At 41.2% G+C, this 12,513-nt stretch overlaps 1 protein-coding gene across 1 annotated transcript; it reads right to left on the reverse strand.

Moving 5' to 3' along the window:
* Nucleotides 1-1,027: 1,027 nt before the first annotated feature.
* Nucleotides 1,028-2,598, reverse strand: POU3F4 (POU class 3 homeobox 4). The gene has a single exon (XM_005700585.3). It carries the CDS (start codon nt 2,538-2,540, stop codon nt 1,449-1,451), a length of 1,092 nt encoding a protein of 363 aa, XP_005700642.2. The 5' UTR covers nt 2,541-2,598; the 3' UTR covers nt 1,028-1,448.
* Nucleotides 2,599-12,513: the final 9,915 nt, after the last annotated feature.

Raw genomic sequence — 12,513 nt, forward strand, 5'->3', positions numbered from 1 at the left:
AGGCACAGAGATGGCTCCCCATGGAGTCCACCCAGAGGCAGTGGTATATACAGGAGAGGAGGTGGTACGTGACTAGACCAGAATCCCTGTAAACTTTGTCTATCATTTCATTGACTTTCTGCACAGAGCAGAGAACTCCTGTCCACCACTCCCTCGCCACCCCTCCCTGAGGGTTTCTCACTCACGGAGAAGGCGGTGAACTGGAGGTGAAACGAACTGGAAAGCGTTGACCCAGTCCGTCGCCAGCGTGTCCCGGTCAGGTCGTCGTCTCCAGCTAAAGCAATCGCGTATAAAAGCAAAATCCTTTGCCTATAAGGGCTAAAGTAGGGTCGCGCTAGCAGCTGGCCTGGCAAGGCGCGGCGCGGGTGGGGAGCTTGGAGTAAGTGCAGGCATCCCTAGACTTCGGGAAGTAAGGAGCACTTTCCGCTCCTCAAGCCGACCTCTTTCGCCTGGCGCCGCAGCGGAATCCTTCTAGGGCATCTAGGTGCACTGTAGAAGCCTATGGGGGTTCCATAGTCGCGGGATGCAGGGCAGAAACCTTCAAAATCTCCTTTCCTCCTGTGTGCTGGTTTGCAAACAGAATCGGCTGCCTATTTTGCCTACCCTAGGAACTCTGTCTCCCGGAAAAAAAAAAAAATAAACATATATATCCCCAATATCATCAACAACTCTCTCTACTGTATCCTCTCTTCTTCATAAAGATTTGGGATAGGAGATCGGTGGATGGGTAGACATCTCTCCCTCCTTCCTTTTCTAAGCAATTAAAAAAAAAACATCAGCTCAATGAAGGAATAATAATAATAGCAATAACAATATGAAGTGGTCGATTAGATAAAAATCATCTCACAAATATTGTGTACAGTTGTAGTAAAACACCGCAGACACTTAGAAACGCTATAGAAGTTTTAAAAAATGCAAAACTAGCCTATTGTAAAACAGATTTCACCTGAAATACAGCTGCTATAACCAAGGCGCTGAAAGGTTATTCAGAGGCACACATCTGTCTTCCCACCCCTTTCCCCATCCCTACCCCGCCCCCAAGTTACTCGACTCCTTTCTCTTCCTAGAGAGGAGCGACCAAAATTCAAAACAAACAAACAAACAAAAAACCTTACTTAAAGTAAACAGCGTATTTGATCAGCAGAAAAGGTTGGAGGGAAGTGTTTTTCTTGACGCAGGGGAGATGAGGTCCCTGCCTGGATGCTTGATGCAACTGTGTATCCGCGTTAAGCCTGAATGCCTACATGTGTTTCTTTTCTTAGCGTAAGTTAGACTCTTCGGTTGGGAAAAGAAAAAAAAATGGAAGGAAGGAGAAAAGAAAGAACAAACAAGAGAGAGAGAGTGAGAGAAATCGCAATAATAAAGCTGGAATTAAAGGAAGAGAGTGGAAGAGAAAGAGAAATCCGCGCTGCTCCCAGTGCGGCCGGCCGCTTCCTGGCTTCCTGCAGTCAGAGATCATGGCAGGATGTGTCTGTTTTCACCGTGTGCGTGTGCGAATAAACCTCATGTGGCTGCTGATCCCCTGGTGGAGTCATTCTTTTCTCTTTCTGTCTTCGATTACAGAACCAGACACGCACCACTTCTTTCTCCAACTGGAGGCTGTCTGCCAGCGAGGAAATCTCCTGCGCCGCAGGCTTCGGACACTTGAGGAAATGCGTCTCCAGTACGCCCTTGACACTCACCTCGATAGAGGTTCGCTTCTTCCGTTTGCGACCCTGTGCCGCGATCTTGTCAATGCTGGTCGGGCTCCCTGTGGATGAATCAGCCTCTTCCAGCCACTTGTTCAGCAGCGGCTTCAGCTTGCACATGTTCTTGAAGCTCAGTTGTAAGGCCTCGAATCTGCAGATGGTGGTCTGCGAAAACACGTTGCCATACAATGTGCCCAGCGCCAGCCCCACGTCAGCCTGCGTGAAGCCCAACTTGATTCTTCTTTGTTTGAACTGTTTGGCAAACTGTTCCAACTCATCCGAGGTTGGTGTCTCCTCGTCCGAATGGTCCAAGCAGTGATGCGAACCTAGGTCGCCGTGGTCTGGGGCTTCCCGGAGCACTGGATGTAAGCTCTGCGCTGAGGCAGAGGCCGGCGGTGGAGTGAGCCCCCCGTGCTCCAACATGCCGCTCACCGTGAAGCCAGGCTGCGAGTACACATTAAGGGGTTGGCTGCTCGACGTGATGGACGGATTCGGAGCTGGGCTCGCTCCCCAGGCATTCGGATGGTTAGTGTGCGGAGAGTGGTGGGAGACATGCGGCGAGCGATGATGGATGATCGCGCCCAACTGTAGGTCTTCACGCGCAGGCTTCACGTCTTGCTGTTCCAGGGGGCTGGTGGCCAGTGTGGAGGACCATGGCCCTCCATCGCTCAGACTGGTTACCCAATGATGCCCGAGGGGATGCCCATTGCTAGGAACTCCCTGCAAGTAATCACTTTGGAGAAGTTTCTGAGGGTTTCGGAAAGGACTCCCCTGCTGCATGCCCGCAGAGTCCGCATGGACTAGAGAGCTGGAAGTGAGAATGCTGTAGGGATTCGAGGCAGCTGTGGCCATGGTCGGTGAGGATCCCCTACTAGTTATAATGTGGCAAAGGGAGCAGCTTCAGTCTTTGACATCTACTGTGCGGGGAGCCAAAGCAGCGAGAGCGAGTTACCGGCATCCGCTGAGGCCAATTGCATCGCGTCTTGACCTGGCCTGCCACGAACTCCACCAATGGCGGAGCGAGAGGCCGAGCTAGCTTTCCAAATTAGGCGGGCGAAGCTTGAGAGTTTCGGTGAGACTCAAGCAGGAAGTGAATCAATCTTTTGGCTCCATTGGCTGCCTGGCGCTGAGTGGCAGGAGCTTATTTGGTTGACCCTTCCCCCAACCTCCCCCCACTCTTGGACTTCAGGGATGTTTGTAGAGGAGCGGGAAGGATGAGAGGGAGTGTGTGCGTGTGTGTGGTGCGGGATATAATTTTAGAACTCTTTTAGGTTTAGATTAACCCAAATAAAGAAGAATATTAAGAAAACAATATAACTTTAAATGCCATCCAGATCTTAGCGGATATGGATTTTTCTCAGATAAATTTGGCACTCTGGGTTAATTGGGTGCCAGAGAGTGAAAAACAAAACCCCAGTCTAGGCTTTGAGCAAAGGAACATGTTCGGTATGACCCTAAATCTAGTATCAAAACCCATGATCCCAATAAGAAATATTTCAATGCGTTTAATTTCATTTTTCATTTAAGAAACTCTATATCAAGTAAAAAAGCATCTAAGAAAAAGATGCTGAAAATCTTCTGGAAAACAGACAAACAAACAAAAACATGTTGATTTAAGGCATGAAGCACTGGAAAATTCCGAGAAAGTAAAATTTAATGTGATACCAGCAAAAATCAGTTATTTTGAAATTTGTCTTCCAATTTAGTTGGTTAATTAGGACTTTTTTTTTTTTTTTTTACTGCTCCGCTCCGTGTCAGCTCCCATCACAGGTCTCACAATTTTTGTCAGAGGCAACTCTTGCTGAAGAGGGCAACCCTTCTACGCATTCACCCGAGACACACTGCGAGCCTTTCCACTCCCAGTAGGTACACGGGCGAATGTTCCTGACTACCGGCGCCCAGTGTTGTCCCCTAGGAAAATTGTTTTTAACACACACATCTTCAAACCACCCCAAATCCCACATAAATTGAAGAAAATGGAAATCAATTAGTGCGCCCTGGAAATTCAGAGAGAGAGAGAGAGGTGGCTGGTGGTCTGTTTGGCGTTAAGTACCGCCTTCCCCAACTCCCAACCCCCACCCCCTACCCCCACCCCCGACATTCCCTTCAAGCTTGAATTTACTTTCAGATTGGGAAGACGGGACTGTTTTTACATTTTAGTTAGAGGAAAATAGAGGAAAGACTTGTACTCCACCTAAGCTTTTATAAGTTCGGGAAGGACAAGTCTATGTGCTCCACAACCCAGTGCAAAGGTATTGCTTTCAAGCAGAGTACGGTGAAATGCAAAGATTTTGGATTTGCTCTAGCAAAGAAAGGCAACATCAACATCGGATACCTAGCATGATCTTTGAAGTTAAAAAATGACCTTTCATTGCATAATTTTGGAGATAACCTAGTTGCATAATTATATTTGCACTTGCAGAAGACAGCATCAGAGTTCCCTTATTGGTTTAAAATTCCATTAAATATATTGCAAGAGCTCCTAGGCTAAGCTTGATTTAAATTTGCATACATTTTCATATATTTAGCAGAAATAAAAGAAGGCTTGCAGCTACCAGAAAGTCATCAAGGCATTAGTTTCTCTGAGAAGACAGATCTGAAGAAAATGCAAGAAAACGAGAAAAAATATCAACAAGGTGAGCTTATTCTGCCATTCCTTTATGTAGCTATAGTGTATATTTCCTGTAAAATGAGTAATTTCTTATGATAGCACAGAGCAGTAAAAGCTTATGTTAGGAAATGTGAACAGTGTCTATTATGCAAGAAAGATTGGCATCTGGTTGAGATCTATTTCTTTCTTTCTCTTTCTCTTGAAAAAAGGATAAGCACTTGTAATTATTGGCAGAGAGGATCATTTGCCATCTTCCCCCTCCTTCTCCCCCACTGAAATTGTGTTTTCATTTGCTGGTGTCCTATTGTAAAGGTTTATCTGCTTTTAACCTAGAAATTGATTTCCCCTCCCTCCCTTTCCTTTTCTTTCCCTTTCTTTTCCTTTCCCTTCCGTTTTCTTTCCTTCCTCTACCCTCCGCTCCCCTCCCCTCCTCTCCTCTACTTTCTTCTTCTCTTTCTGCCCAGGAATGTCATTTCTTTACTACCAACTGTGTACATTTTCCTTTGCAAGAATTCAATTTCATTTGTGCCTAAAATTTTGCTTCATGAAGAAAAAATAACTTTATAAAATTAAACAAAATGAAAGTTTTCAGGCATTCTGTTAGACTGCCTGTTCAAGGATCCATTTGCCAGTCCGAGTGGGTTCAGTTTAGAGGTCAGAGGGAAACGCATTGAAGAAACCATAGGAACAAAAAGTTCATGATAATTTCCAGGTTGTTGTGGATTCTCCACCCCCACAATCGCAGCTGTGTTTGGTGAAAGAGTTTCAAATCTTAGCTTGGTCATTCTAGGAATTAAAGCAATTATCAATTTATAAAACTTTTGCATGAAGAAGAAGGGGGACCTCTTTCAATTTTGACTTGCTTGATTTCTTACAATCTACCTTCCTCTTGCCAGTGGCTTCTGTTCTGGGCGAAGGGGTTTGACCAGAGGTGCAAAAGTGTTCAGATCTTTTGCCCCGAGGCTGGCTGAGGGGGGAGGTGTCAAGGATGTGGGCATCTGCACTCAGCGACAGGTTTTTCCACACTGTTGCTTTCCAGTCTTTGAATACAAGAATAAATTCTGTCAAGAGGAAAATAAAACGATGTTAGTTGTCTTTCTATTTCCATTATTTCCTTTCCTTTTTCCTTCTTCCTTCGTTTTAATAATTAGTTCCCATGAATATAGATACTGTTTATTGAATTCAGATGGAAACATGTCCTTTAGCAGTTGAGATACAATTTCTTTCACACAAGATGGCAAGGTTCTTTATTTTTGAAGAAAATATCTGCATATAGTCACATCTTCTTCCTGTTCTATCTAATCTACTGGAGAGGTTTCCTTCACCCTCTCCTGTCAGTCTAACTTCCCAAGTGTAACAGATGCCGCTCTCAAGCGCTCCTTTCTGTGGCTTCTCTTTATTCAGCCTTGCATATTTCTCCCCATGATCTGGGTTTCCATAGAGAGAGGAATAAAAGGGGGGACCATGGTCACAAATCCCCTGCCCCATGCAAAATAAAAGAGCCTCATTCAATAGAGAACCTTGTCTGGACACGGGAGAAAAATAAGTCCATGTGAAGCTACTGTTGCAAAGAGCTGGTAACTTATTTTTGTAGACTTCATTTTACCTTAAACTCAAAATTTACCACTGGTAAACCTGTCCACTTGGATAGCTGGGATAAATACACAGCTTGGTGCTCTTCTCACTGAGATCTTGAAGTCCACTGCCAGATCCTTGGATCTGATTTACCCCACCCCCTCCAGAGCTATGGTTTGAATATAAAAATGGCTGTGAACCCTGCCAGGCTAGGGCAGCTAAAAGTCACCCTAGAGAAGGGCCAGACTTAGAATTGGAGGAATTGTAATTTTAGCAAGTCTACACACCTATTTCCAGCAAGGCAACACAGGTTTCGATTACCATGCCTGGCCATGACACAGCACCAACTTCATTCCACCTAGGATTGCCTTCATACCCAAACTCACCAGGCCACCCTACCTATCATTTTGCTGGTTTTTAAAAGGGCAAATCAGTTAATTTTCAAAAACAAGCCAGATCAGCTTGATTTACTTGTACTCATTTATCTGTAACGTGGGAGTTCACAGTGACTTTCTTCTCTCACAAGATTTAAGGATATAAAACAATTCCTGAAAGACTTCACAGACCCCATGCCCGCCTCCTTCCCTTTCTAAGTAAGGAAGGACTCACAAAAGAAATTAAGCAGATTAAGGTAGTTCAGATTGCCTGTTCCTGTGGAAGCATCCAAGCGTGGTTGTGGCTGGGAAGCCTGTGCCCAGGCTGGTTCAGAACGAGCCCCGGCCATGGAAATTCTGCCCCTTGTAAATTTCATATTTGAGTGTAGATTATGAAGTGTTTTCGTTATCAGTACAAATTGGAAAAGGGGAGATTATCTGGGGCTAGAGCTGGTGGAGACTGAGGATGGGGTTAAGGAAAGAAGTCCAAATGGCCCGATTTGAATGTGTATAATGCAGACTGGAGCTCCAGATGGTAGGACATAGTACATATGCATGACCAAATATTGAAAACTTTATTTTCAACATAAATTCACTTTGGAAACAGGGACAGTTAGATTGGGCCTGGTGGAGAGAAGTACACATATTCTTGTTATAACCAGGGAGCTCCTGAGGGATGGAAAACAGTTGAACAGCCTCTTCAAAGCAACAGAGAAAGAAACCTTTTCCCTGATGTCTGTACACTAAGCTCACGAGACATTCTCAATGTGAGACACAGCTGCCCTTCAAAGCACCAGTTTACTGCAGCTGCTCTCATAGTTCTTATTGTTATTGTTGTTGTTCTTCTTAGCAAACTGCATGGGGAAGGAGGTAAGGGGCTTTTAATATTCTGAGGGATAATTTTTTAAAAATTAGATGGCATTAGCAGACATGAGCCAATACTGATTCAAGCTCAACTAGTTCATTTTTAAAAGATCTCTGTTGGCATTCCTTGAACATGAAGAAAAGGATATTTAGAGAAAAGGAGAAAGGGAAAGAATGGAGTGACAACATACAGCAAATGCTGCAGCATAAACAAGGTTATTTATAAAATATAATACTCATCACAATCTTCAAGAATGCTAGTCATTTGCTAGCAAAATCGACTGTCATTGGGGCAACTGCTGAAGTATCTTGTGGCTGGGGCAGAGACAGGAGGGTTAGAAGATAGATAGGGACAATAAAGACCCGGTACTGGCTCCCACCGGTGCCACTGACTAGGCAAGGTCGAGCTGATCCTTTCTTAGTTTCTCTTCCGAGTTTACAGCTTATTTCTTCCCTTGACATTGCCAGATTTTACAGCATCCCAGGGAAAGAACTCTATAGGGACAGAGCTATTGTGCAATGTTCTATGTGGCTATCATTTTTCCCAGTACTAGGATTTAGGGTGTTTAGAAATCATTATGGGTATTTGCCAGTCACATTTTTTTGTACTACAAATAAGGACAAGTTTCTAGGAGTCCAGTCAATTGTTTTTTTAAAAATACAGATCCAATGTGGAATTACTTCCGTGTGTGTGTGTGTGTGTCTGTCGGTCTGTATGTCTCTCTCTTTATAGTGAAGTTGCAGATTGTTTATAAATTGTGGTGGTTTGTAATTTTTTTTATGTTTACTTTTTTTTCCTTAAAACAGAAGTGGTAGGAGCATTTAAAGAGAAAAAAATAGTTTCAGCTGTGTAATTGACCTTGTAGAGATCTCGTAGAGATGATCTATTACTTTAAACTCTGTGTGTGTATATATATATATATAGGACACGTCAATAAGTCCATCTAGTTGAACATTAGACGCTGTTTATAAATCACTTTGTTAGTTAATAGAGCAGCTTCAAATTGCAATTCACTTCCTTCTTCATGGACAGATTAACGTTTTAACATACAAAATTCTAAGAATACTCCTCCGGTTTCATTCATAACTGAGGTTGTGTTTTCCCTGCATGTGTGTCTCACTTCTTTAGTTAATAGTATTTATTTGAAGTGGCTAGCATTCTGTGTCCCCCCTACCCACCCTGTGAAGTGATTGAACTATGGAAACTTGATTATATATTGAAATATGGGGTCCTTCTAAGAAAAGGCTTTTAGTAAGTAATCAGCTGAGTATTGGGGGTTAATGTTACCATTCTTTGTGTCCCATGATGAGCAAGAATCTATATCATGTTTGAAAGTAAGCAAATGACCAGATTTAACCTCCTATCATTTATTCAGAAATTTCCCAGAGTGATTTGGTTGGGAAACAGGCTGATGATTGAGAGAAAAATGTATTAAAAAGTATTTTAAAATCAAGTATTATATACCAAATATAAATATATAATTAATACATGAGAGAGAAGTGTTTGGGGAATAGTCCACCTTACGAAGACTTTTGGAGGACTCATTTTTTACAAGAATATAAGAGCTTCCTCTGTTGTGATTGCTGTGCTAGTTCTCCGGGAGGGGGGTTTTAATTTCCTGAATACTCTAAAAAATCTGCATATCCTGTAACTTTCCTTAAGGCCACTTTTTTGCACTTTGCCCCAGTCTCCACTGGGGGAATCAATTTGGCTTGCCTGCTTGGGAAAGAGATCTATTTGATCTAGTATTTCAGTTTCTAGGTGCTTATGAATTCATGCCATTGTGTGTGTGTGTGTGTGTGTGTAAATTTTATATCCAAGAAGTTTTTGAAAATTTTTTTTTCAATGTTCAAGTGCTCAAGAGGCCAGCAAAATAACTCAGCCCTTACCAGGTCTTCCCTCTTGGATCTGCTCCCTAGACCACAACTCTGCAGCTAGTCCAGTCTCAATTCTGGTGTTGTTATGAACCCAAGTGCCTTAGCTCCATCCTGCAGAGAGTCAGAAACATGCAGAATCAAAGAGCTGTCCCAAAGTCCTGAACAAGATCTTGGTGGGAGGGGATGTGATCTGGGCAGCAACAGTATTCCTCACCTCCGAGAGGTAGCCTGGCTAAAATGCTTGGGTGAAACCCAGCGGCTTGACCTGCTTTAGCCTCTGAAATACATCCTGAATAGAGATGGTTGGACCAGGACAGGGGTGGGGGCTTTCAACTGGGAGATTCCGTGTTAAGCTAAGTTGGTAGATGAAAATTCCTTGAGCTGAATGGGTCCTATTCTGACAATTGAGCAGCTATCGAGAGGGGCTTATTTTGCCAGCTTCTTGGCTTGGACTGTCCTGCCCTCCCCAGGTTCTCATCCTCTATTTGAAACAGCTTCCATAGGAAGGAGGAGGGTGAATTTCCCAGGTCCAAAGTGGAGGGAGGTGGCCAAGATCTAGAAAAGCCTGTGCCAGGGCAGCTGTGTGAGCTGTGTGATTCTGGGGGCCAGCAGGCAATTAATTTTGGGGGGTCCCCTGGACCTAGGCTGAGCATCCTTGTCCCTTGGTTCTTTGCTCTGTGGGCCCCTTAAACATTTGTAAGCCCAGTGTCTCCCTCTGTAGGCCTGAACAAAGGTGAGATGATTAAGGTAACCATTTCTTTGAAGATACAACCCAGCCCCTTTACTGCCAGACACTTTATGTTATCAGAATTCTGCCTCAGTGACACTCTCCCTTGGAGGTGTGCTTAGGAAAGCAGCCACCCTATGATTCTTCTTGTGTGTGTATGTGTTGGGGGTGATAGTCACCTTAAAATATTTTATCCAGGCACGAAAATGTTAACTCAGATCATATTGAGGGCATCAGGATTTAAGCCTCCCTAATCCTCTTTATAAAGAACAAATTTCCTGTTTATAACAATTGACAAGGGCAAGAGAAACAGGCTTCTAAGGAAATACACTTTGGGCAACCTAAATAACACTAATTTTTTTCTTTTACATCCTAAACATTTCTCTTAACATACTCAAATCATTGAGGTTATCTCATTTGCCCCCTTACCCTCCTTTTACTTACTTGTACTTTCTGAGAGAGATTGAGGTTCCTGTTCTCATTTAAACTATAATTCAATCATATATGCCCTCATCTTTACCTTTAGATGCAGTATTTCCGTGGGTGCTTGATGTAAATATTAGATATGCACTCCCCCTTAAATGAATCACATATACCTTGTGTGTGTGTGTGTGTGTGTGTGTGTGTGTGAGAGAGAGAGAGAGAGATTACTTGGCTGAAATTTACATATTGAAGAACAAACTTTTTTGAGTGTAAATTGACTTCAAAAGTGACCTGAACTCTGTATCTCTGTGTATGGATCTGAACTTTGCAGAAGCTGAGTCTTAGAACTGTAGAAGTTTGATTTTCTTTTAACTTTTAGTGGACAGCTTTGTAGAAAACTGAAATTTGTCCTATATAAACACCCACATTATTGATGGAGAGAAGCATTTGATTTCTTCCTCTTTTATGCCCTTCAAATTGAAGAATTGCATTTGCAAACACATTCTTATGTTTTCAATATTATTGAGGAGTCTGAAAAGTTTTCTAAAAAGATGGAAAATAAGTCACATCACACAAATAGAAACATTTTGGTAAAGATATTCTTTTTTTCCTGAGATTTTACTGCTAAAAATATAGACAAAACTTTCTTAAAACAGTTCTAGTAAGATGATGCCTTGCATTATAAATTTACTCTTCTCTTTACATGTCTTTAGAGTAAGTCTCATCCCAGAAAACCAGATTTAAAACTCTATTTAATTATCCACCTTACCATATTTTAAAAGGTGTCATATCTGTACATGCTATGAAAGGAAATCAAAATATAGTTACTGGAAATTGTGGGGAAATGGTAGAACAATGCAATGAAGTTTAGAGTAGAAACAAGTGTACTGAACTTTTTAATAACCTTTAAACATTTTTACAACATATAAAAAACAACTATGTCTTTATGGGATAAATGCTTACTTTTGGAGGTGATTATTGAAAGTAAACAATGATCATAAATAATCTAGCTCTGATGAATGATTTCTGAGAAACATTAAATGCCCCTAGCTTGCATAATTGTAGCTGGACACTCTGTTTTCAAATATGTATGAGTGTTTCTGGCTTGGTGGATCTGCAAACTGCTTTGAAATGACCAGTTTTGTGTAAGTATATTTTAAGTAAACCCAGTAAATTGAGATCATTCTCTATCAGTTCAGTTTATGCTTTATAGTTAGTTTAACATTCTTATTTGATTGTCTTAGTAATGTGCATTGCCTACAGCGGCTGATGATACAGCTTTAATTCTGTTTTAAAGGTCATGTAAACATGTGCCTGTAATGTAAGGAATGGAAATTCAATTCCCTTTTAATGTTTCCTCACATTTATTCCACAACCTTCACATAGAAAATTAGCAAGATTTAATATAAAACTATTTTAATGTTATGATTTCATTAAAATCCTATTTCAATATTTTACTTTTCCTTTTGCAGGGCTAAGAAGTCTTCCTCCACTTTGCAGTGCATACCTTATGCAACATACATTACTCATATTGGAGGCAGAAAAATATTTCTGTCAAGATCTTTTCACTTTTCCAGTGCTTTTTACTAATAAAGAACTGAGAATTTCATTTCAGTCTCTCTATAGCTTTGGGTAAAAAGGACACAAAGCAAACTAGATCATCTAACCACATTTTAGATTGCAGTGGAGAGAAAGAATATTGTCCACATGTTTAGAAGCCTCTAGTCAAAGGCAGTTTTATAATCTGAAGATATGATCAAAACTGAACTGTGGAAAGCATATCATTAAGAAGAAAAATATATTTAAAATAGGGTTGACACAGAAAAATGCTTTGGTTGTTCCAGTTAATATAAAAGCATACAAAGTATGTCTTCAAAGTTCTACGACTTAAATATTGATGGTTAGGCAGAGTTGTGTTTTACATTGCCTTTTAAAATATATGAAGACCTTGAGATTAAGGCAACATTTTGCTAATAGATTACAGTAAAACTTCTGAAAATGTGCTTTAAGAAATTGAATAAATCTTTACAAAACAGGCAATTATTAGTGTTAAGAAATAGTAATGTAGGGTATAAGGGAGGTAAATATGTAATCATACAGGTTGAAATAAGTGTAAAGCTTTACTTCATTCTTCTGGTGATGCCATTGTGCTCTTTAGCTTATATTTCTTCTCACATTAGCTCTAAGCTAAAATTTATTTACACTGAAATTAAGCTGGAGATAATGTTTTCAAATATCTTTCTCTTTAAAGTGATCAATTGATAGAAGTGGTAAAAACAAAATAGAAAGTATATGTACATCTAGTGATTAATTAGCATATTTTAACACAACAAAAAAAAATTTAAAAATGCATAAATGAAGCCTGAATGTCAC

The sequence above is a fragment of the Capra hircus genome, assembly GCF_001704415.2.
Source record: "Capra hircus breed San Clemente chromosome X unlocalized genomic scaffold, ASM170441v1, whole genome shotgun sequence".
Taxonomy (NCBI): Eukaryota; Metazoa; Chordata; class Mammalia; order Artiodactyla; family Bovidae; genus Capra; species Capra hircus.

What these genes read in the sequence shown, in the direction of transcription:
- POU3F4 (XM_005700585.3), bottom strand. Translation starts at nt 2,540, where the DNA reads ATGGCCACAGCTGCCTCGAATCCCTACAGCATTCTCACTTCCAGCTCT.